Genomic DNA, 26,579 nt, shown 5'->3' with positions numbered 1-26,579 from the left:
GTCCACTAGAGTGCGCCATCACATCGATCACAAGTCGTCAATTGTATCTGCCTTTGACTCGGCACCTTTAAAGATAACCTATCAATCGGATTACTGAATGGAGGCAGTACAATCTCCCAGTGTAGCCTATAATATAGTAGTATAGGTTATACAACACCACCATACCATAGTTAATTAAATATTAAAGTTTCTGACAACAGTGTGGCTCCAACAGGGAAACGGGGATGTATCCCATACATGCATGGCACCCATCCCCTCGGTGAGGGAGGACCCGCCTTCACTTCCTCAATTCCAGCCCTCATCTCAGGAGGGCAGCCAAGGTCTGTCAAGCTTTTTGACAACAGCCAAAAGATACCGGAAGCTGACCAGATTGACCTACACAATAAAAAAACAAGATGAAGAAATGTGGACAATTCGTTACTTGATTTGGGCTTTTTGGCAAGTGTCAGGTCTTATCATTTACAAGTCAAAACTGGCAAATTATAATAATTTCACAACAGCCAACACTACACTACACTACTAGAGCATCCCATCAGCCCTTGATAGGCTGGCTCGCTGATTATTTCTAGGGTGACTGATTTATGGATCATCAATGTATTTTTGTTTGTTTCTATACATAAACGTGATGTTTATTTAAAACCTTAACTATGACTTGGCACAAGGTTACAATAAATTAACGAATTGGGTGATTAAATCGGTCTTATGTAGAACACTTTTTGATTATGTTTGTAGCCTAATTTGCCATTCACATTTATATTAGAAAACAATGATTCCAATTTAACGTGATTGGACCCATACAGTCTATGGACTGGACACACATGACACTCTTTTCACCTATTATAAAAAAGGGTGATGGTTATGTTTTCTATGAGACCAATTTAATTATCTTCATTATTTTCAATAATATGAGGCAGCATAGTTTTTCTACTGTATTTTGATGATTACTATCAGCCCCAAGTCAAGTATTCAGCTGCGACAAAAAGTAACAAAATGTAATATTATAAAGATAACTCAACAAAAAGTAAATATCTATTAAACCTTCATATGGAAAGTAATTAAAGTTTCGTGATATTGCCACTCAAACTAAATCTAACGGTCACCGTTTGGAGTCTTATTTTGAAAATGTCCACCGGAAGTCTCTTGTTTCCTCTTCAATTCAACGGTAAAGTTGAGGGAGGCAATTCATGGCACAAGTAACCCAGGGGAAGGAGGCTTCATCAAGTTTCTCTCATCCTTTTCTTTTGAATAATAACTTATTTTCATCCAACCGTCCGGGGCCCGGGACACAGAAACATGGCTGCTCTTTCAGCCTGGTTCTGGAACGAGCGGTTCTGGCTCCCACACAACGTCACCTGGGCGGACCTGGCGGACCCGGCTCCCGGGGTGGAGTACCCCAAAGCGGGGCACTTGTTTTCTGCCTTGCCGCTGGCTTTGGGGATTTTCGCCTTGAGGATTCTCTTCGAAAGGTGTGTCCACGTCGCTCATGCCGCTGTTTCCTGTAGGCTGCTGGTGAAAATACTTTTAACAGAGGTCTACTCACAACAATGGAGTGATGGCTTTGCTGGCAGTGGTTGAACCAAAGTATTCACATTTGTGTTAACTCGGGAAATTCTTTGGTCAAACACCATTTCCTCGTGACCAGTAGTTCTTCCGTCCAACAAAACACTACCATCTATTTTTTTGTTATTCTCTTCTACTTTTTAAAAAACATATGTGATCATAATTGTCTTCAGGAGGTATCTTCAAGGTGCCTGCAACACCGCCCACCACCTCTCTTCTCTAAACTCTAGACTAGTTTGGTAATCATTGACTGTTGACCAATCCGCTTATGTGTCTTTAGCTGCCATTAACTGGTGCATGCGTGCTAGGGACTGCTGCCATCCAGCCTGCCACTTCTCTGAAATTGCTTCATCTTCTTTTCACTTATAAGATCAAGGTACCCATCATGTCTCATGAGGTCCTGTGTAAAGGTTAAGCTAAGTTCAACAGTGGAGCAGGAAACAGTGTCATGTATGGCAGTCAACAATAGGCTGTCAAACTCACACATAAACAAATGCACACTCTGGGTTGGTAGTGGTACACACTTGGATGCAAGGGTGTAACTTTGGTTTGAGAAGTGGGGGGGGGACAAAACAGGGGGTCCTCCGCAATTAAACATTTTCTCAATTTAATTCCATTTCCTGCCTTTCTACAATTATTTAAGGGACTATAGTGTTAACAAATCCAAGAAAAATGTGTAGTGTATATAATGAGTGTGCACACTTATCTAGTATCCTATCCATGTGAACCTGTTTTATTTGTGATGACCTCACATCCGGGCAGTGGTTCCCAACCTGGGGGGCGCGTCCCCCTTGGGGGGGATGCCAAAGATCGCAGGGGGGGCGCCAGGCCTCAGATGATTTGAGGCCAAATATCTTCTTCTTTTTTTTACTTTTTTTTTTTTCTACATATAATTGTAAAGCAATATATGATTGTCACTAAAAGCCTTGTTTCTACATTACAATAAAAAATAATTGACAAAAAAACCAGGCTTGTCTGGATAAGCCCATTTTTAAAACATAGTCATTGTCCATGCCGGCTTCAGTTGGATTATTTGTCACAGTTGCTCCAATCAGATCGGTCTCCTCCATTTTGTAGACTATTTACGACTTTTGAATCCACATAAACACATCGGCAAAATCTGGCTTACTTTGAGCAACTACAACTTCCAACAGAAGTCATTTTGGGGGGCTCTTGGGGAAAAAAGGGTGCTCTAGGGGGGTCCGGGGGCATGCACCCCGGGAAGATTTATTTTCTTTAAATTGAAGCTATCAATCTGGTGCACTTTGAAGGCAACATTAAGAGATTTATGGATACAGTTCTCAATGTTGGGGAAATATTTTCCAAGGTCCATAACTTTGACCCAGTTTATCAGTTCAAACTGTCCTGACTGAGCACAGGCACCTGTAACCTTGGCTGCTGTGCTCTCAGTGTTCTTTCTCCCTGTTCGTCCTGCCTGTTGGCATCAGCTGATAGAGGTGTTATGATTCTATCTTGTTATTCACAATGTTGATTATTCTCTCTGAACTAGTTAAATACATGGGTCTGGGTTAGAGATCTTCAGAATTGACGTGGGAACTCTACCGTGAAGTCAGAAACTCTGGCTCTTGGACTTGTTTTGTGAATTCTCCGGCCGAAGCTCCTAAATAAACCATCAGTGTTTAACATCAAAGCTCCTGCTCTTCCCGTGTCTCCTTCATGAGTCGGTGACTCCCACTGCATTGCAACACAGAAGTTTCCCCCACACTCAGCACTCAAATGAAACAGAACTGTATATATTTCATTGATAAAAAAAACATTAGAATATGCTCACAACTAATAACAAATCATTGATAAACTCCTCTCTCCTGTCTTTATCTTACCTAGTCTGCATTCTTTCTTTTTATTTATGCATATTGGACTAATCACTCCCCTTTCAAACTGTGTTTATTATTTTTGTACTGACCTATAGTACACATTGGAAGGATTGAGAAACCGTTTGAGACCGACTGAGATAACTTAGACTAAAGTTTACAGTCTAATCACTCAGAGTCCTTTACCTCCCTGAGCTGGCGTTATCTCTCTCAGTCCGACAGGAGAGGACTCTCCCTCTCCTTATTGTTGAAACAGCTTCTAACCTCCGTTAGCTCCGAGCTAGCACCAAATGCTAACAACAACCCCCGTAACTCTCTCTCTGTCTCTCTCTCTATTTCTCTCACAAGATGCGCTCGTGCCACACACACACACACACACACACACACACACACACACACACACACACACACACACACACACACACACACACACACACACACAGACGCTCCTCCGTGACAATGACCGCTTGCGTAAACAAATAATAATAAACACATTTAAAAAGTGGGGGGGACACAAATGGGATTTTGAAAAGTGGGGGGGACATGTCCCCCCTGTCCCCAGTGGAGATTACACCCATGCTTGGATGTAAGCCACCTGCATGTCTTGCTACACAAACAAGTGAAGAACTTCTACAGGAATTTTGCTTTGGCAAACCAGAGCAAATGTTGTGTGCAACTAATATGCCTATTGTTTCATACTTGACCTGTTGTGGAGTTATCTTATCTTATCATCACAGGCCTTACCATCTTCCTCACACTCAAAGAATGCTTCTTCCTTCCACCAAGTTTCAGGAAAATTCTGCAAGTAGTTATTCCAATCTAAACCAAAAGCATAACCTTGTTTTTCGAGTAACAAGTCCAAGCTTACTTCTCAAATATTGATATGAAAGTTTGTTTAGTTTGTATGTTTGTGTTGTGTTATTGGTCCCTTAAAACGGTGTATTTACACAGGCGGTGACAATGGACCTTATACAGTATTTTAAGAAAAAGTTTTCACAATTACTTTGTTCGTTGTTAAAGGTTTTGCCTGTTTCAAGATCCAAGAATAAGAGGAGCGTTGCATTGGACCAAGCACAATGGAAATCATAGCAGACTATACACGTTTATACTCACATTTCAGATAGGCCCCTTTAGAGTATTTGTTTTGGCTAAAATGCGCCCTTTTATTTGACTTATTGCTTAATGGTTTCCATCTTTTGATTGCTTAAGTAAACAATTGCTCTATTATTTGTTTGCATAGTGTTGAAGCCAGTAGCAGGGTGCCAGTGTTCAAAGAAACATTGGAGGTTGATAGATATGTTGGATTTCTCAGTTCAGAATGGCGAGATAAGATGAAACAAAGAAACATAAACAATGGGTTTCGGGATATATGGCAGTTTACACAGTGAAAGAAAGATGGAGATTTGATCATAAGCTTTGTCTTCTAGAGATGCAATGATTAGTTGACTAATCAAATGGGCCGATAGTAAGAACGAATCATCTCCAATTATTTAGATTGATGTATTGAGTAGATTCCAAATGCATAAATTGCAGAGAATTGTTTTCAGCCTCTCAAATATTGAGATTTTTATCCTATTACATTACATTTATTTTATCTAACGCCAAAAGACGTTCTCATCTTGTTACTTTACCTGTAAAGGGATTCTTCATTGACTCTACAAAAAATGATATTAGATAGTCAATGCAGAAAAGCATTTTATACATAGACAGTGCTAGGTGGCTAGGTGTATAACGCACTTAATCTGGTGTCTAATCTGGGCTCTGCTCTCACAGCCGCTCATTCCAGATGTTTCACTTTAACATCCAACAATATAGGCATTGTCATTGGCGTGCCTTTTAATGTTTTAACTGTATGGCTATAAACAGTTATGTGATCAAAGCTTACATAACGTTTAAGAGCTCCACAGTCAGGATTAGTATTGTGTGACCTTTAATGATAAAATGGCTTTCTAAGTTTGTCTGACAACAAAGAGAAAAGAGGTTGACTAAGCATTGCAAGTAGGAGACAATTACCTGAGTATAATTAAATACTCCTGTCAATTCAAAATGGGTAGGGCCTATTGTCATTCGGGCATGGTTTCTAGACTTGACACTTACAGCTCCAAACTCAGCGTCAGACTTTGTTTCATTTAGACATGATCAAGTGTTTGTAAATAAGAAGCGATCAGATATTGGAGGTGTGTGAGGAGGGCTGCTGAGGTGTTCAGTGAGATGCACACACACTGAGCCAGCTGTCTCATGTGTCAGAGCTGGACCGGCTGTCCCTCTCCGGGCTGTCCTGATCAGAGAATGATCCGGAGCGATGTTATCAGAGAGCGTAAACTCTGCCGCTGTCTGACACCGGCTGCCTCATTCATTTATTCATCAGATAAAGACATCACACCACAGCTTCAGCTCCTCCTCTCCGCACAACCTGAACCCGGGCAGAGCAGTTTGTTTGTGCACACTGCACTAAATATAGCAGACACACACACACACACACACACACGCACGCACGCACGCGCGCGCGCGCGCGCACACACACACACACACACACACACACACACACACACACACACACACACACACACACACACACACACACACACACACACACACACACACACACACACACACACACACACACACACACACACACACACACACACACACATGCACTGTTCTCACACCTGCAGTTAGAGGTCAGGCATTCACACACAATCACACACGGATGAGATTGGGTTCAGATGGGGGTGTTCTCACAGACTTCCTGCCACAGACCTTTTTTTGACTCATGGCTTATAGGTTTACTTATGCTCTATCTCTAAATACAAATACAACCACTTTCATCTCTCGCTTTGACTTTGTCCTTGCAATGCTTGTTCTTTGATACTTCCAACTTAAATGATTAGTCCATTAACAACAAATAAATCTGCAATTATTTTTTAATTGTAATTTATATTTATTTGTATTTTTCTACAAGCAAAAATCAAGTCCCTGGTTGAATATTCTCAAATGTATGTTGCTCTTTGTCATTTCTCACAACAAACTAAATATCTTTGTGTTTCGGGCATTTGGTCAAATCAAACAAGCTGTAACATTATTGCAATATCAACATTAGGATTAATTGATACCGAAAATGATCTTTATTTACGGCGTCACTTCCAGCTCTATCAGGCCTCTGGATTTTCCATTTTGCCAACACAAATGAAATTCTTCTGTTCCCCAAACCAAAAGCTTTCCTTGTTCATTCATAAACATTTTACTTTCCTTTATTCTAACCCGAACTTTAGCTGACACTTTAGTGACACTTCTTCCCTCACTTCCTGTTAAACTGCTTTCTCTTCTCCTTTCAGTAATTGTATTTTGACTTTATTATTTCAGTATTACAAAACACATGTGCATTTTCTTCAGAAAGCCATCTCTACTTCTAGTAATGCTGACTTTGAAGCCACAGAACCTGCTTCATCTTAGCCTTACAATGTTTTCTCAGACAACTGCAGTATGTGATAAGTTGTCCTCATAATTAGATCATTCTGTTCTGTCAATCAGAAGAAGACACACAGGGTGGAGCCTTGAGGTCACATACTGTATACATGTATGTTCTTTGTTCTCTTTGCAGCTTATCAAAGGTCGACATTATACTAACTTGTCTGTCGCACACATATTCTCCTTGAAAGGCTGTCTTCTCACACACATTCATCAAAGGATATTCAATCTACAGGATTCCTCTTCTACATGCAGGCAGCTCCCCTCTCTAACATAACAGCTTTCTCCAACAGCCTCACCAAACTCCCTCCTCTAGACCATTTTCTTTTTGATTGATCATAATCATGGTTTTGTTGTTGGCAGTGATGTTGTAGATGGGAGCAGTCAGGCTGTGTTGTGTGTGCAAGCCTCGGCCCTACTAAGCCGAGTCATGGGTTGAACAGGGTTAAGATGTGTTTGAGATTATGAGGATTTTCATGTAATCTGTTGTGGGACATTTTGGCTGTTTCCCCCTTGATAAAATAACAACCAGGTATTCTCATTGCCAAAAGGAAGTGAGGGTACATTAAACCAAAATGTTGATGTACTGCTTTACACATCCTCCTCGTTCAGTGTTTTGTTTATCACCAACATAATGGGACATTGTCTATCCGAGGGCAGCACAACATATCGTTTCAGCAAGGCAAAGGTTCTCGGATAGTTTGTTGTTAGTGAGTGACATTCAGTCTCTGCATGCACACCACATCCCCAATCGCATCCATTCTTTATTTTTTAAAGATAATCTGGCTTTTTTTTCAGAATGTAATGCTAGTATAACTGATGATCTGAAAAGGGGAAGAGAGGGGGGATGACATGCATGGATCCCACGCTCTACCAGGACACTCCAATTGCAATCATTATAAATGAATATATTACTTATTTGTAACCCAACTGATTTTTTTTTATACAAAGAGGTATCCAAGTGGTTAAATATATGTATACATGTATATATTTGTTCTTACTACATGATGGTAAGCATTTCATTCTACCCAAGATGACCCTGTCTATTTTCAGACTGTTTGTTAAAAAAAGGAAAAACAATAGAAACAAAGTACAAAAAAAAATAAAAAAAATAATAATGAATGTATTAAAACTACTAAATCAGTTGGCGCATATTTGAAACCCGAATCTAAAAATGGGCGAGGAACAGGATACAAATACTGAAGAGATATGTGGTCAAAACAAATGTTGTCAGTTTGGAAATATTTGAGCTGAGGAAAGGATGATGTTTATTTTCAACAGACATCATCTGTAAATCTTGTATTTAATCATATTATTATATATCTTGCTGAAAATACAATATTGCCTTGTCAGTTTTATTCCCAATATTGTAAAGCTATAGTATCTCCCTTAAGTCATGTTTCTTCCACATGACGGTCAACTCTTTCAAAACGATACACAAGTCAAAAGAATCCCACAACTACATGTGGTACTGTAGCATGAATAGAGCCGTGTCTCTCTCAGCCTCCGAGGCTACGGGACTTGGAAGTTTTCCCAGAGTCAAGGTTGTATGTAGCTCTCCCCCTCAGAGCCATCAGGCCTCGTGTACACACTCCACACTGAGCCTGTGTCTTGGTGAGAGGCTGTGTGCATGTTGGAGTGGTCAGGCTCTGAGGAAGAACACAGGGACGTTTTGATGTTTAACTTAAATAGATTAGCTTTCGCCCTCCCGATGCTGCCATCTGACGATTAGCACTGCAGGCCAAGGCTTGCATTCTTTTAATTTGAAGGGCCTGTGCTAGCAAGATAACCTAGACTTTTGCCACTATCTGTACCACATCAACTCATCTATCGTGGGATAGTTAGAGATTATTAGAAAGCAAATGTAGGCAACCGTGCCAAGTTCACACCGGGGAGTGGCAGAGTGCTGCCTGCAACGAGCTACACTATATATAGACAAAAGTATTGGCCCACTCCTCTTAGCCCGGACCTCAACACCATTGAACACCTTTGGGATGAACTAGAACGGAGATTGCGAGCCAGGCCCTGTCGTCCAACATCAGTGTCTGACCTCACAAATGCTCTTTGGAAGCTGTTATAGCTGCAAAGGAAGGACCAACTTCATATTAATGCCTAAGAATTTGGAATGGGATGTCATAAAAGCTCCTGTAGGTGTAATGTGTATGTTGCCTAATACTTTTGTCTCTATAGTGTACCATGAACTGTCTATAGCAGCAGTAGTCCGCGGCCCACGCATTGCAAGTGGGCCGCCAAATAATTTGCAAAACATTATGATTTGTGTGGAAACACACATTTTCTTTTTATTTGAACCTCTTTTCCTTTCTCTCTCTTGATCCTCCTTAGCAACGGTCATTACAGTCCTTGACAGCGGACAAACTCATTAGCTCTGCAGCTGTTAAGCATTTAAGCGCAATACAAGGATCTTTGCATGTTGACTCTGCTCATTGACATTGTTTTATGCTCAAGGCGCAATTAAACAGTGACATTTGGATCTCCCTGAGTAATACAACACAAGGCCACAGGAAAGTGTTTAACGTATAGAGATGGTTTGGATGGTATGAAAATGATATAACTCAGCCACTTTGATCTACATACTTGTCATTATTCACAATTAAAGGTCATTTTAGGACAAGTACAACGTGCTTAGAGGTCAAGCTGCTTATTGCAGTGAGACAATAGTCAAACTGGGAGAAAGGGAGTGTCTTTCTGTGACCTTCTCATAACTCAGATTCCCTTCACCAGGAACTAACTTATTGCACATAGCTCAGACAATAGAGGTTTCATCATAGGGGAATTCCTCTATGGTTTAACACTTTCCAGGAAAAGGATTATACCCTCATGACAGGATGATGGATCGACTGATCCTAAAGTAGATCAAAATTGTCTAAATAAAAATGGTTACTCAAATGTTTATAGAAATGTAATAAACTTTAAAAATGCCTGTTTATAATAAGGGTAAACAAGTATATAACCCTGTTCACAACCCACAACATTTCCCAGAAAACAAGTCTTGTGATGAATGTTGAACTTTGATGTCAAAACAAAACTGACGTTTGCATGTATAAAATAATAGTAACGTGTAGGTTTATAAACATGTTTTCAGTTGATTTATATTCTGAGAGCCGTACGAGCCAAAAGTACAGTGACATTTCATGTTGTTGTAGGCGGGGGGGTGACTCACTGTCACCATGTGTTTTCACTTTTCTCTGAGGCATTAACATAGCTAACATTTCTCTTTACCACAAAGGGGTAAGGCCAAACTCTAAATGCAGTCTCGTTGAGTTGTGTTATTCTGTGTCTGCAGGGCGCAGATTTCCATCAGTTCTTTAAGGTGATTGTGGAAACATACAGTATACGACTAAAATGCACCTTACAGCTTATTAACCAATGGTTTTATTGCATAAGACTGTTGTGTATGTGCAATCCTCTGCAAATAATCCGAAATGTTTGGAAAAGTGCATTATTGAATGTGTCTAATCTAATATAAACAGAGATTCACAACATTCGTTACAAAAATAAAATGTAAAAGACTGTTTTTCTTTTGTTTGTACATTTATATATATTTACATATCTGGCTCTAAATCAACAACAAACGACCCCTTTAGCACCCTTGTATGAATTGACCTTGTAGACTGGGGGCTAGTTTTGTCCAAATAGCTTTATTCTATTTTAACTTCCCAAGGCTCAAACCTTAGGAATCTGAGAAAATACAGTGTTGATCAAGTTAGCTACAGTGTGCTGTTAGGTCAGTGTGAGTAGAGCAGCTCTGACAAAAGACTCTTTTCTTCATGAGAGAGACACGGATCTACATTTCCCAGGTGGAGACACAGGAATGTTTTCTGCAAGAGTTTCTCAGTACAGTTTTGCATCAGCCACACTGTTGTGAATATTGATTGAGCCTCTTTTAATAAAACTGTATTCAAAGTGATTTTGATGAAATCAGATGGTATGAGTCCCTTACGTATAGTTATATTAATACCTACTTTTGAGGCATGTTGTGTGACACCAACAAATATTGTCCTTGTTTATTAATTATCCTGTCATCCTGCTTTTTGATGATGTCTTTGAAGGTCAGTGTGTAACTACGCACAGAGAGCCATTGTCGCAGCCCATTGTCGCTCGTGTATCAGCACGGACCCATAAAACTGAACCAGAATGCACCTGACTCACAGCTGGCTGCTTTATTTTATCCTGTATTCTGTCTGTGTTCTATTTGAGCTATGCCTTCCACACAAATAAAGATTTATGGCCTCTACGGAGATGCAAAAAATCGTTAACAAATAAATATTTATGAACGAACATCAGTGTTATCGATTAGCACAAGCACAATTCGACTACGACATCTGTTTTGCACATTATGTGGCATCTGTTTGTCCCAGAACTTTCCTGATTTTGTTCATATAAGCGTTAATACTTAGCTTTCTTTCCCAGCTAAAAGTGACTGTGCAGTCATAGTGCAGAACAGAAGTACAGGCAGGGGTCGAACAAGGTCGTCATTTTGCTATGCCGAAGGAGACATCCCAGAATCAGTGGGGATTTCAAAAAGCTCCCCTTCAGCTAGTTTGAACTGTTTTTCATTATGTATCTGATGTAAGCCAAACAGGCTTATGCAATAATGGCAATATTTTCTTGAAACTGTATGCCGGTGAATTTCCTTTGAAAGGAATCGATAAAAAAAACACGCTCTGTGTATTTTCTTTCTGAAATAACAGGAAAGGTTTTGCACACTGGGCCTGAGCTGGAAGCAAGCTGACGCAACAGTGGGAGTAGCACTTCAGTGGTTGCTGTTTTGCATCTTAAGGGTGCCCTTTTGAATATTGGAGTGAACAGACTAAAGTTATTTTTACATTCAGCATTTCCTCCCTTATTTGCAAAGCCTATTTTATTAAAAGTTTGAAACCTACATCGTTTCCATACATGTTTATCTGGAAACAATTATAATATTTTCCTGCCTTTACTGGCACGTGTCTGCATATTTTTGGCAGGAGCTAATATGCATGCACAGATTTAATATTACTACTGGTGAACATGTCATACCACCAAATGTAAAAAGAAAAGAGCTATCGTTTTAAAATATGTTCGCATAACACAACATCAGGAACTTGAACTGAAAAAAAAATGTGCAGTCACGAATATAATTCATTTTGCTGTGTATATTATTTTGTACTAGGTGTATACAGTAAGCTGTTTCCTTATGTGGCTGTTTGTATTCTAGCTATTCTCTCAAAAATAATAAACACGCATGTAAAAATAAAAACGTGTTCACATTTCGTTGAACATATTTCCTCGGTTCCCTGGTTATTCTTCTCAGCACCCGTCGATGTTTAAAATGTGAGCGAAGCAATTCCTGTAAGCCTCCAGTTAGATGTTTTAACGCCCCCCCCCCTTCTCTCCTCTGCCTCAGGTGTGTTGCCAGCCCCTGTGCCCGGAGCCTCCTCATCCACCCTGGTGTTGGACGGAGAGCTCATCCTAATGCGGTGCTGGAGAAAGTGTTTACATCCATCACAAAGGTCTGCTTCCTTCTTTACAACATAGCTGTTAAGGCTGAGGCTGCTTTTAGAGTCCTTTTTGTATTGAGCAGCAAGTCAGACCTCTCTGGATAAATCTATATTAAAATGCAGCCTGTGTAAAGCTCTTTGTATTTTGAAAAGTTCTCTTTAAAATAATTGTGTTTAATGGACTACAATCCACTGAGGGAACTGCACCCTGGGAACCGATAGCGTGATTAATATTTTATGATATTATGCACATTTCTGTCCCGATTGTAATAGTATTTTATTAAATGTCTCCCTTTCTTTGTTGCAGTTTTCACAGGATTTTTTAGATCAGCGTTCTCTTGATAATTTCTTTATTCTCTTGACTTCTATACTCCCACTGAGAGTGTTATCTTGAGAGCCTCTGATATAAAAAGAAACTGCAATATGCTTGGACTGGGAACTGTTTCTTCTGTTCAAGCTGTCTTCTCATCCCTGTTTTCTCTCGGCACAGTCTCCAGACTCTCGGCATCTGGACGGCTTGTCGAAGCAGCTGGACTGGGAGGTGCGAAAGGTCGAGCGCTGGTTTAGAAACCGCAGGAACCAAGACAAACCCAGCACTCACACTAAGTTCTGTGAGAGCATGTAGGTTAATCCCTGTTGTGTTCACCTTTAACCTCTCTGCATGCATGAGCACACACTACTTGTGTGTTCTGGTGCTGTGTGTCTATGTATAGTGTGTATGAGCCCATATCACTACTTCAGTTTGAGTGGTTCTAGTTTCTTCAAGACTTGTTTATTGTAAGGATTAAGATTTGAAATAAGAATCAGAATATGTTATGATGAAGAGAGACCCAGGTAAGTGGTATGGGAATGCTTACTATATTTTATTATCTTTAATGTGCTGTTTCTCCTTAACCAGCCCTATTTTCTGGATCATAATTCCTTCTTGTTCACTCGTAGGTGGAGGTTTACATTTTATTTGTGCATATTTACCTATGGGTTCCGGTTTCTGTGGCAGGTGAGCACACAATCAGATCAAGCTTGGAAGCACTTATAAACACGGAGGAGAAATAACATGTGATTGTTTGTTTTCTCATTGATAATCTTTGATTGGATGGGAATATTCCCAAAGATATCAGTCGGTTGGATTGTTTTCTGAACTAATCCATGTTTGTTTGTAGACTCCTTGGATGTGGGATACTCGGCATTGCTGGTACGGTTATCCCTATCAGGTATGATGCACTTCCAGTCTTTGTTTATCTAATCAGCTTACCGTTGAACAAAGTAAACAACTGAACTGTTTGGATTGTATAGCCGCTTTCACACCAAATACTTTGCTGTACTTAGTGCCGGCACTAATGGCGCTTTTCCACTGCAGCGGGTAGCCCCGTCTAAGCGTCCTTAATCATCCTCAAGCAGCCAGGCCAGTTTTTGGTGGCCTTTTCATATAGCGTAGCACCGGCCAGCGGGTACTTTTTCCCTCTTTTTCCGGCCCCATAAAATCGTGGTTCTATCAAGCCAGGACCAGGGCTGAACTAGTGACGTCAACACTCTCGACTGCTGATTGGTCAGATAGAATCATCACAAGATCGTGCGCGAGATCATGTGAGTTGTGTCGCATTGAAGATGACGCCACTGCAGTTTTACCCAGCGTCGCTCCGCCCAAAAAAAAACTATCGCCCAGCCTACACTGAGTTGCTAGTAAAAAAGTAATGGAAATGCGCCACGGCCTCGGACGGCCAGCGAGGCAGCCCGAGGCCTGAGCGAGGACGCTTAGGGACGCTTAAACGGGGCTACCCCGCTGCAGTGGAAATGTGCCATTAGTGGCAGAACTTAGTACCCCCATGGCACTAAGTACAGGTCGCGTTCACACCGGAATAAGTTCCCTGAGGGAAGATTGCGCAAATGAAGCCGCTGACCTCACTTCTTCTTCTTCTGCTTTGGGTTTACTGGCAGGCCGCAAACTACTTCACGGCGTATACTGCCACCCGAAGTCCCCGGCCAGAAGTCCCCGGAGTTGGGGACTGGCTTCAGTAGAAGCTGCTGGGACTCCCAGCAGCTTCTACTGAAGCCTTCCGAGTAAATCGCCAGAACGCCGACACCTCCTCATCTCCACCGCTCCCATGTTTTTTTGTTGTTGCCATAAGTTAGTCTCTCTCCGTTAGTGCGCGGGGCTAATGCTAATGCTAATAATGCTAATGCTAGCAAATACAATGGCGGCTTCACAAAACTTTTCAGAGTTTTACGGGGCGTGGTTTGCAATTCGCCCAGCCAATAGAAATTGGTACTTTTTTCTCCCCAAAAAAAAAATGGGGGTAAAAGTTCCCTGCACTAAGTACTCTTTTTGGTGTGAACGCAAAATAAGAGGTACTAACGGAACTAAACGGGGAAAGTACGGGGAAAAGAACTCCGGTGTGAACGCGTCTAATGGTATTTCGGGTGCTCAGTTGACCAAGAAAAGCCAGAAAATGAATTGTGTTTTTTTAAGGAAAGACCATGATTTAAAAAGAACTTCCTCAAAACAACACATGTAATATCTCAATATAATGACAGAGTATTTCGAAATAATAAAATGTTTTCTCAATATTTTGAGTATTCTTCTGAAATACAAAACTATAATAAAAAAAAAGACTTAAAGATTTTTTAATAACAGATCTTAGGTTTCATCTTCATTTTTCTTTTAATGGCGTAAATAGGCTTCCATAATTATTACCTCTGTCACTTAACAGTTGAGTAAATGGCAGAGAATCTGACTTTAGAAACTTTTCAGTATCTACTTTAACTTCACAGTCTTTCTCCTATTCCCTGTATAAATTATAGTATGTTATAAAAAGCAGTTAATATATGTACTATCTGTGTTCTTTCTTATTCTGTTGCTGCTGTAACACCTGCATTTCCCTACAGGGATCAATAAAGAACCATCTTATCTCATCTTATTTGATCCTTTCTTGATATCATGCAGTTTCTTTGTTGGGTTTATAATGTTGGCTAACTTTCTTTTGCAAATCTCATTCATAGACAACTGGTAACATTTCAATCATATAAAAACTCACGCTGCAGATTCACATTCAGATTTTCCATATCAAAGCTATCAATTCAAATGTAGTTCATAAATTATGAACTATAATTATGGCAGATCTGCCTTTTGTTATGAGATGAACCAGATTAAGACACATACATAACACATTTCACTGGACGGCATCTTCTCATCCTTTATGATATAGTAACTTCATGGTGACTCACCGGGACAGGATGTGTTGCACAGTGGTGGCCATACATCATTCTTTCCCTTTTAACACTGTGTAAAATAAATACTTTCAAAAAATAAAACTCTTATTTGAACTTGTCTCACCTTTCTTCCTCTTCAGGTCATGACTCCGGGTCTTTACTACTACTATGTAACAGAACTGGCTTTCTACTGGTCCCTAATGTTCTCCCAGTTCACTGACATTAAAAGAAAGGTGAGTGAAACCACACTGACTATTACACACACTGGATCCACAGAGTTGCTGCTCAATGTGAAACTTTCATTAATACCTTTATTGTTCCGTGACAGAAATATATTTGTGAGTGTTTATGAATATGTGTGTTGCAAAGTGTTTCAATTGTATGCACATAAGTGACAGTGCATCAATATCAAAAGTGATTCTAAATTTGCTTGGTTTCAAGATCGTACATTTGGGGTACTTTTTGAAGGTCACATGTTTTAGTTTTTTGAGAGGGGGGGGGGGGGGCGTGGTGGAGCTGGTACTGCTCCGTCTGTGAATGCTTTGTATTTTCAGCACGAGGGCACCCACAGTCATGTGATTTCAGAATGGAGCAGGCCTAACTCCGTCAGAATTACATAAATTCCAGCATATGAGAGGTGGAGCTAGTAGCTGCGGACATTTGCTGTTGATTGTTTTAGACATATCAGACGGCAACTATCAGGAATGTGAAGCTGGAAAACTGGGCTAAAGTAGAGTTGTGTTTATGAAGCTAAATGGAAATCCCCACAGGCGATTCTCACTGTTACGCTCTTCCTCAGCTCAGTTGCATTGTAATTACTTTACAGTTTGCCCCAAACCACAAAGGTAGTGAATAAATATGCCCAAGAAAAGCAAAAGAGCAGGTATTCATGCAAACAGTGAGGACTTCAATAAACTTCAATACACTTTTCAGGTTCTAATAAAAAAAATGTCACTGTGTTTGCAAACTCTCAAATGATTTCTCGCTTAAACTTCAGTATTTAAAATCCTACAAAATGAGTCTGTTGATCTTGTGCAGAAATGTACACAACAGATTAACATTAAAACTGATGGATGTAGGTTGAATTAAGAGATACAATCAGATAAGCTTTAATTGATATCCGAAGGGATGTTAAAGGATTAACATAATGGCGAAGACAAAAAAAAAGAATATATAAATACGTTTATAAAACTAAAATAGTAATAGAGGTTAAAATACAAAGGGTAATGTGAAACAACCAAAAAGTGAAAGATACAGTATAGAAAGGTCAAATAAGAAATTCAGAACATGCATACCAACACATGAAATCCTGTCGTTGCTCTCGAGTCTCTGCAAGTGTCTCAGGTTTTTCCGTTAATATTTCTGTCATATCTCCTGGCTCTTTGAATCCAGCACTACCTGTTCTACTCTTATTTTTCCTCTTAAAGGAGCACTATGATACTCATGTTCAGGTTCATAATTGTATTTTGTGCTCTACTGTGGCATGTTTACATGCTCTAATGTTCAAAAAGCTCTTTTTTTCTCGTACTGCCTGTGCTGCAGCACCTCTTTTCACCCTCTGTCTGAAACCAGAGCCCAGTCTGCTCTGATTGGTTAGCTGGTCGGCTCTGTTTTGATTGGTAAATCGCTTTGAGATGTCCTTACCCTTAGCATACAATGTGTTGGAGCGATAGCCAATAGACTTGTGAGTGTTATGTAGTGATGTCACTGTCACGGAAGTGAACAAAGGAGTCCAATGGCAGCGTATTTTAGTCTTTGCAGACCATTCACATGCAAAAGAGTAAAGACACTATGTTGATTGCATTCAGAACATATGAGCACATAACATGCTGCTACAAAATGTGATCCTCCCTTTCTCCTGATTTGGTCGTGCATCAGGCTTTTGTTTGTTTATTTGAAAAATGTATTATATCGAGCCGTCTAAATGCTTGGCAAATTCTTTGTGATATTTAGCTTTTAGCCTAATATCCTGTGATTTTTGTATGCATTCATATTACAAACTATGACTACGACTTTTATGGCATACCATAATGTGACTTTTCAGTGATATTAAGAGTTTATGGAGTACTACACTATTATTTTTTAATGGCAGTTTTTTATTACATATTATACGATGACTTTATGTCAAACAATGATTCAAATTAAACAAAAAAGTGGTAATTGTGTTAAAAAGACACTTGAAACAAGTTAACATGTTTACAGGTAAACATTTGGTGTGCACATATGTAACCATCCCTCTCTCCCTTTGACTTCAGGACTTCATGATAATGTTCATCCATCACCTGGCGACGATTGGTCTGATCAGCTTTTCTTACGTCAACAACATGACGCGAGTCGGGAGTCTCGTGATGTGCGTACACGACGCCTCCGACTTCCTGCTAGAGGTCAGTCAGACACGGTGGTGATCACACACTTATATTCAAGTTAAACACCAATTCATTTTTCTTTTCAACTAACCTGAATAATCCTCTCCTCTCATACCTTATACTTACTTTGTATTTGCATCTTTTTCGACTGAGAATATAATGTGATTTAAAAACTGTGTTTTGCGATCTGTTTACAGTACATTTCTGATATTGAAGAGAAGTTATTGCCAACATGCTGATACACCAACATATAAAGGAAAGATGAGGAAGATATAGAAATATGTTACTGCTTTTTATACAGGTATTGTGAAGCCTACACTTCTACATGTACACTTCTTATTAGTATATTGTCAATTGGCCTTTTGGTTTCAAGTCAGTTTTCTTTTACATTACATGTCATTTGTTAGACGCTTTTTTCCAAAGCGACCTACATAAATTCAGTACTGTGGGCAAACCCCACAGGAACAATTTGGGGTGAAGTGTCTTGCCCAGGGACACAACGACATGCTGACTGCAGTGGGACTCGAACTTGCTACCCCCTGATTCGAAGTCCTGCACTCTATCCACTGAGCCACAGCCGCTTCTAAACGATGGAGATGAATAGTTATTGTTAGTTCACTTCCTCTTGGCTGCAAACCAAACAGACTAGTTGTATGAACCCAGGAATATGTGGTAATGAAACAAAACTCTTCATTAAACATATCATTAACTGTTGCTTCTGTCATTTGTTTTTCTACAGCTAGCCAAGCTGGCCAACTATGCCAAGTACCAGCGCCTGTGTGACTTCCTGTTCATTGTGTTCAGTGTGGCATTCTTCATCACACGACTAGTTATTTATCCAATATGGTGAGTTTCAATAACACCTTCAACCTCACAGTATATAACACTACTTCTACCATAATAATGAGTTTGATTAATGCATAATATCTTATTTTAGCAGGAAATTATTATAAAGCTATAGCTTTAAAGGTGGCTTACATTCATTTGGTAATTGTGTGCATAACACTGTCGTTTAGCTTTATTATAGTTAGCAAAGGCTTGAAGAGAAAACAATGTAATCCATTGCTTGGATTTTTAAATTACAAACATTTCGATACAAACAGTATCTTGTATTCAGTAACAGTGGTAAGCAGTAGCACACGGCCTGTACTCTGCTATGTTATGAATAAGTTATACAACTACCACCTTCATATGAGGCCATTTCCAGGACGATTAACAGTTTCATCATTATTTTACTAATTGCTCAAAGCACCGCAGAGATGTCTCCTAATTGTTGGTCTTAAAATAATTAAAAGATCATTTGAACTGCGGTTGTATGAGGTACTCTTTCTTAGTCACAGATGGCGGTCGGCACACACCCAGTTTGAAGAAACAAACGGCAAGCAAGTAAATCAAAAAAGTGCTGTGCACAGCAAAACCTATTTTAGCCATTCAAAGTGCTTTACCTTGCCATCAGGCAGCCTTTTGTGGAACCATTAGCTATGCTCTCCTCAAAACCACTGCTTTGACAAGAGCAGTAATTTACCTTGAGGCAGCAAAGTAGAGCACCAACCCCCGAAGTAAAATTACTGCTTTTGTTAGCAGAGTCTGATGGCAAGATAAAGCAGAGAAAATATTCTCAATTTGATAAACACTTTATTTTAGATGTGGTTTATTTGAGTTGGCTAAAATGCTCCTGTGCTGGTACTCCTGTCCCGTCTCTGAGTTTAGGGCGTGCTGACCACCATCTACTGGCCATACATTAGAACCTAAAACGACCCCACTTCACAGTAGTATCCCTTTAAATGGAGGTGGTTAGACGGAGGCCTGGATGTTGAAGCTAGGCGTCCAGAGAGAGAGAGAGAAAGAGAGAAGAGAGAGAGAGAGAGAGAGAGAGAGAGAGAGAGAGAGAGAGAGAGAGAGAGAGAGAGAGAGAGAGAGAGAGAGAGAGAGAGAGAGAGAGAGAGAGACAATAGGGAACCTATCATTGACGGCAGTAACCTGAGCAGCTATATTCAGTGTCTTGGTGTGATGAGTGTATAGAGCTGCAGCGACCTGCACTGAAATCCGAACCTCTGCTGGGGGATGTGGGTCTGTTGACAACCTCCTGTCACTCACACAGATTTAAAGGAAGACGTAACCTCACCATCCAATCACCACACTAACACTACACTCGAGACATGTTACTCGCCTGCTTGGTCGCCATGGCATCCAAAAGGGAGTTACATTGTGTGCTGTTATAAAGGGCCTCATTAGGGGAGTGCTGCTTAATAATATGGTTAACGTGCAGCTTGATCACGCATCTGTTTGTCTCATTGTTGCCCCAGGGTCCTGAACTCCACTATGTTCGAGAGCTGGGCCATAGTGGGGCCGTACCCCTCCTGGTGGCTCTTCAACTTCTTACTGCTCGTCCTCCAAGTGCTGCACATCATCTGGTCCTACCTCATAGCCCGCATAGCTGTCAAAGCCGTGCTGAGGGGCAAGGTGGGTCACATCACACACATTACAGAGAGTTATGTAATATGATGTAAAAATAAAACAATTAAACCATTCGTTGATCGGGTAGAAAAATAAGTAATGCCCAACTATTTTGACACTCAATACTTCCAGCCTATCAATTTGAAGATTTGCTTATTTTTGTGCCTTATGTTATATAGTTGCATAACAATACATTAAAAGATATCCCCTTGTCTCTCCGAAACAAAAACAATATTTCTTCATTACTTTCTAGATTATTTGAGGGAATATGTTGAAGTATGGACCTGCTGAAGGACTTGACATCATACAAATCAATACCCTTCCTGCAGCTACTAAAACCTGCAAATAAACAAACATCTTCTTACTTGTCTGTTACCTTTTTAGTTTCTGTAATTTCATTAGGTTTTGAGCAGCTCAAACTTTGGCCTAAATGAATGGCTATAAATGTATTTCAGTAATAAAAATAATATATGTTCTTTTAAGCAAAGATGAACACAAATGTCCCAACCCTTTGGAAAATAAAACATTGATTTTCAGGGGCAAAAAGAACACTCAATCAATCAATCAATTTCCTGAACCCATTAGGCTTTTTGGTGATGAATTTGCTGCGTTTGCACTTCTCTCTGAGCTGTGCCTGACTGTCGTTCTCTCTGCAGACGCTGTTTGTTCCCTCTCCCTCTGGCTTGAGAGAGGGAGATCCTGTCTTTCTTTGTCCAATGAGCCCTTCTCCACTCCTCTCGCTTCTTCTTCGTTTGCTTTCCCCGCTTGAGACCTTTTACCGTCTCTTTTTCTCGCTGTAAGTTTATTTTGGCTCCCTCTGCTGTAATACCTTTCATACAGCTTGACTCCATCTTTCCTGTTAATTTTTGTTAAGCGATTCAGTTTAAGTGGGACAGCTGTGTTAGAGCTCATTTGATTAGCATCTGTAGTTTGAGCTTATTTCTCTAACAATAATATCCTGTTTCCTGCTCCATCTGCTTCCTAGGTGTGCAACGATGTCCGCAGTGACATTGAGAGCAGCTCAGAGAACGAGCCTGACACGCCCACAGACGGTCCGAAGGCTTACTCTCATTCTCCTAAGGGAGAAAACGGCACTAACGGCCACTGTGCTGCTGCCAAAGCTCGAGTGCAGAACCACAGCAGCTGGTGACACGAGGCTGGGAGCCCCCTGCAGTTCATCCCATAATATGTAATAAGTGCTTTGTGTGTCTTTGACGTTCAAAGCTTACACCGACACACACATTCACACACAAACACTGAGGATGGATACACTGATATCTGCTAAGAGCCTCGTAATGACATGTATGACACCTCTCAGAGGTGACATGTAAAAGTGGAAACGTTATGGAGATCTGTTGAAGCAAGTGTTTTGTATAGCCTTATTTTTCAAATGATGGGATTGGTTTTGTGCCGAGTTTGGCTGCAGATGTTAATTGTTGGTTTTAATGTTCTCTCCCAGTTTTATTGGTCAGATGAACTTGATTATTGTTCAGTTAAGGGTTAAATCACACTGGATCACAAAGGGCAGAAAACACTAATTGTGTTGTATTTTCAATCTGTGATGTAACAGCAGGTATTTTATGTATAATTAACTGGAATACGGTATAAGTAACTTATTATAGCTGTGGTTTTATCAGCTTTTAAAATATGCACCTGCTGTTTGTATGAACAGAAGTAAACACTTGAGGCGTTTGCGAGAGAAGTTTGCCTACTGCGATTCATCGTGGATTTTTCATTTAACAATGTTGTTAAGCTACTTTGTTTATTTCCAGTTTTTTTTGTACTACTTCTTCTGAGACCAAATGTGTATGAAATTGTTTGCCACTGCCTTTATAGGAATCCAGGTATGAGGACTTTACTAAATGTCTCGTATCACATTCTCACTTGAGTGCCTTGTAAAAATATTTCCAAATATATGCTGTTGTTGAAAGATGTCTTTCATGATGGTGTCATGTTTGTGAATACAACATTGCTTTGTGTGGTTAAAGCATTTAATATATTACAAATCAAACAATTGTAGCCATCCTCTTTTCTGATACACTCACAACAGGGATTTTACAGAAGCCTTTGAAGCAATATATCCTTGGTTGATTTTGCTTGATGACATTTTTATAAACAACATCTTGCTTGAGAGGGCACAATACCCACACAAAAAAATCACTTTAATGTCCTGAGAAGAATGAACATCTTCATTATTTAGCGAAGGACCAAAAGAAAAGGGAGGAATTGGAAATGTCCACATGTGCAAAAACATCAATCATGTCACTCATTGAGGAGTTCCTCCTGGTTTTCTGCAGCCAGTTTCAGCTGCTTTTGCTTCTGCACAAAGCGGTACCCTCGCATCACACACATGTAGCCTCCGTACACCGACAGCAGCATCATCGAGGCAGTAAACGTCCTGTAGCCGTAATCGGCGATGCGCTTCCCAGACACCATGTTGAGGATCCTGAAGGACAAAAAGTCAGAGCAAGTTCAGCATCAAAATACTGTACAGAAAGTAGAGATAGAAAATGACTTTACTCAGGTAGTACAGGGGTGGGCATTAGGGCTGTCATGGTGTTTATTGTTTCTACAGGATTGTTATAGACAAAATATTCCATGAATATGATATAATGGCGATATCCAGACCTTTTTTTGTGACATACTATGACTGTTTTAGGTCCTTTTTTTAAGTTTACTTTTCTTGGGGCACAATACACCGCCTTTATAGATAATGTTCAAAAGATACTTTTACTACACCCCAAGCATATCAGATGGGAATTCTCCTCTACTTACTACATTTATGACAGTTGTAGGTACTAATTGACAGATGTATATATCAGTTTATAAATACAACTAACAAAAGCTTGTATCATTGTATTGTTAACTGATTTTAATTTGAGAAAAAACCAGCCATGTTTGAGCCAAACACAGCTTGCTCAGATTTGAAGTTAATTTTGAGTTTGTTCTTATAACCTTAAATAAAACTCACTGCTGATTATTTAGGCTGATATCATTGAGACTGCTCGCTCACACCAAGCTATCTGTAGCAGTTGTTGATCATGTGAAGCAAATTAAACTATTCGGAGTTTTTTTAACAGTCCATTATGTTAAATATGCTTTAAACCATATAATACTCATCAGAATCATACATTTCCCCTTGATCGCTAGAGGCTAGCGAGCGGTCGTTTAGCTGTGTTGCTTTACAAGTTAGCTTACTATTTGATCATCTTAAAAACACGTAGAACTAAGAGCAAGAACTTAATGAAATGTTATTTTACCTTTTTATATTGAAAGCGATAAAAATCGCAGGTAGTGAAGACGCAGTTGTCCTTAATGTCAGCACACAGACATGTGAAGTTAGCACCCAAGCTAACTAACCTTTGCTTTCGTAAGATACGGAAAAACTGAGGGGACTTTTCTCTTCTTCAGGCAAATCTGTGAGCAAAACTACAGAGCGCCCCCTGCTGACCTGGAGCAGACACAATGTTATCAAATACTTTGGAAATATATAATGAAAATGCGTTTACAATGCTTTACACAACATTATTATATATTATGTATAAATAAATGCAACACTTTTTTTGTGTTTTTGCCATTTGCAGAAGTTTCCTTATGGAAAAGTCTCATTTAATTTCAATATATTTCAATAGCTTCCATATCATGCATGTAATATAATGTAGCATTGTTTTTACTACAGTGGACCATGGGTAAGAACCATAGGTAAGAACACTGGACAAGTAGGACACAGATTTTAGTTTTTAATTATATACAGTGTTGAGAAAAGGCAGGAGTTGTTTTCTTTATTAAGTCTCACATATTTCCAATGGTCCCATGTGACTTCAAATCAATGAAGCTTTGTATTACTACTCTTTAAAACACCTCTTTTCATTAGTCATCACTTTAAGATGTAGTAATACGCATCATACAATAAGTATAATCTGTATTATACAATAAGTATCTGTAATACAAAATCATTAAACGTATTAAAGACTTTCAAATATCTGACACAGCTCTCTCTTTTTATTGATATGTATCTACACCATGGAAATTGAAATGCATCCATGAGGTATTATATTGGTGTTTTGGTGCGTGCTTTCATAAACTAAGCAGGAACGTTTTTATATGACTGCAGCCTCATGTATTCTACCCGGACGTATTTTGAAGGCGCACTCTTTACGATGGCAACATGCTCGGTAGATATAGCTGAAGTTGAAGAAATTAAGGACCCAGGAGCCGCTCCTTATGGCAACTTTATCAACTATTACACATTCAATCCTCCGGAGAACCGTCTGAGCCTGATTCCCGCCACTTTACTGCAGGATTTAGACCTCAAAGACGGCCTTCAGAACACACTGATCCTGGACGTGGGCTGTAACTCTGGGGTATGAGACTCTTCACATCTGTGTTTAACCGTTTGGTCTGGAATATTCTTTATATTATGTAATTCTTCAAGTAGATTGGGATTCATCACATGTTCAACTTTACAATTCATACATGTATATGCCATTACAATAATTCACAGTAGGCTATAACATAAACTATGTGAAACATATTAAAATTCAAAGTACAGCATTCATTACGTTTCCATAAAAACAATTATGGCATAGTATGTCCTTAAAAATGTCTCTGTCATAGTCTTTTTGTCTCTCCAAAAAAAGTCATAGTATAATAGGCATTTAAGAAATAATAAAATAAATCATAATATAGTATTCAATCAAAAGTCACAGTATTTCATGTCTTTTTAAATAAATGTGAAGGTAGACTGATCCTATAGTGAAAACTCATTTTAATACACGAACTGTCCCTATAAAAGGTAAGTGTTGAGGTACTTACTTGTAATTGTACCAATTGATGCTATTTATACTTGTATTCTTCTACATCTCAAATGAAAATATTCTACTTTTTACTTCACAATTTTTTTTGGCAACATTAATTCACTTTACAGATTCAGATGTTTTTATTCAAAATAGAATATTATAAGTTATATTGTATTTTTATGGATGAATCTCCCAACATTGTATAAAGATATTGATATAAACCCCACAAATATCAGCTCTATTATTTTTAAATCAGCCATTCCTTATAACGTATATGGTACTTAATACTAATACTCATGTTCTTTGTTGGACAGTAAGATAAGATTTTAAATGCACGACAGTGTATTGTTGCTTCTGTTACTTGAGTAAAAGTTCAAAGTAATGTTATGTTTTTGTACCAAGTGCCCTGATGTATATGGTAATCCAGAACAGCATCATCGCATCTTTGGGAATTATGTTGATACTCTGAATATAATTTGAAATTAAGTTGAATCCACATTTTACATTATTTGTTTCTCCTTTTTCTTCCCCTGTGAATGACAGGATCTGAGTGTGGCCTTCTACAAACATCTGGTGCCTGTGTCTGAAGAAGAGTCAGACAGGAGGAAAGTTCATCTCCTGGGCTTCGACTTGGATGAGACTCTCATCCAGCGGGCTCAGCAGAGCAACCCTCTGCCCAGCAGCATCTCCTTCATCCCTCTGGACATCACCAAAGACGCTGACCAGCTGCAGGATTACCTCAACCAGCACGGCGGCTCCCACTTCCACCTGTGTCTGTGCCTGGCCGTCACCATGTGGGTGCACCTGAACCACGGAGACACCGGCCTGCTGCAGCTGCTCTCCCACCTGGCTTCCATCAGCCAGCACCTCCTGCTGGAGGCTCAGCCCTGGAAGTGCTACCGCTCTGCAGCCCGGAGGCTGAGGAAGCTGGGCCGCTCAGACTTTGACCACTTCAAGAGTCTGAAGATCCGCGGGGACGTAGCAGAACAGGCCAGGGAGCATCTGGAGAGACACTGTGGCATGGAGCTCATCCAGAGCTTCGGCAGCACCACCTGGGACAGAAAGCTGCTGCTCTTCAAAAGGGCTGCAGGTATATGATCAGGAAGACCAAAAACTAACATTTTATGGAATGGGAAGGATTAAAGTTCAATTGTTAATCTGCAATGATTATAAAGGTTTATTGTTTAAATCACTTTAAGAAATGCCCAACCATTTCTGGACGATTTGATGATCACCGTTTGTTTGTCCTCAATGACGGTAAACTGAGTATTTTTGTTTCCTTGGTTGGGATAAACAAGCTAATTGAAAATGCAACTCTGCTCTGGCAACTGCTGAGTGACATTCTTCATATATTTATCTACTGAACTATTAAAAAAATGAGGCTGCAATCTA

General features: G+C 39.7%; 2 protein-coding genes across 3 annotated transcripts; both read left to right on the top strand.

The window, feature by feature from the left end:
• The first annotated feature begins 1,144 nt into the window (after positions 1-1,144).
• On the top strand, positions 1,145-22,623 carry cers5 (ceramide synthase 5). 2 transcript variants are annotated; one of them, XM_079685294.1, is made up of 11 exons: positions 1,145-1,466; positions 12,265-12,370; positions 12,849-12,979; positions 13,298-13,355; positions 13,519-13,569; positions 15,706-15,798; positions 17,821-17,949; positions 18,671-18,777; positions 20,238-20,394; positions 21,045-21,184; positions 21,374-22,623. In XM_079685294.1, the coding sequence occupies exons 1-11, from the start codon at positions 1,294-1,296 to the stop codon at positions 21,579-21,581; spliced, it is 1,353 nt and encodes a 450-aa protein (XP_079541420.1). In that variant the 5' UTR covers positions 1,145-1,293; the 3' UTR covers positions 21,582-22,623. The 2 variants fall into 2 exon arrangements, with proteins under 2 accessions (XP_079541420.1, XP_079541421.1); XM_079685295.1 differs by lacking the exon at positions 21,045-21,184 and having other exon boundaries at positions 1,149-1,466.
• A 1,893-nt stretch (positions 22,624-24,516) lies between these two features.
• Positions 24,517-26,579, top strand: bcdin3d (BCDIN3 domain containing). The gene is made up of 2 exons (XM_079684840.1): positions 24,517-24,752; positions 25,731-26,579. The coding sequence occupies exons 1-2, from the start codon at positions 24,549-24,551 to the stop codon at positions 26,283-26,285; spliced, it is 759 nt and encodes a 252-aa protein (XP_079540966.1). The 5' UTR covers positions 24,517-24,548; the 3' UTR covers positions 26,286-26,579.

Source organism: Notothenia rossii (assembly GCF_949606895.1).
Source record: "Notothenia rossii genome assembly, chromosome: 5".
NCBI lineage: Eukaryota > Metazoa > Chordata > Actinopteri > Perciformes > Nototheniidae > Notothenia > Notothenia rossii.
The sequence above is the reverse complement of the archived record's forward strand: the minus strand, read 5'-3'. Positions and strand labels throughout refer to the sequence as shown.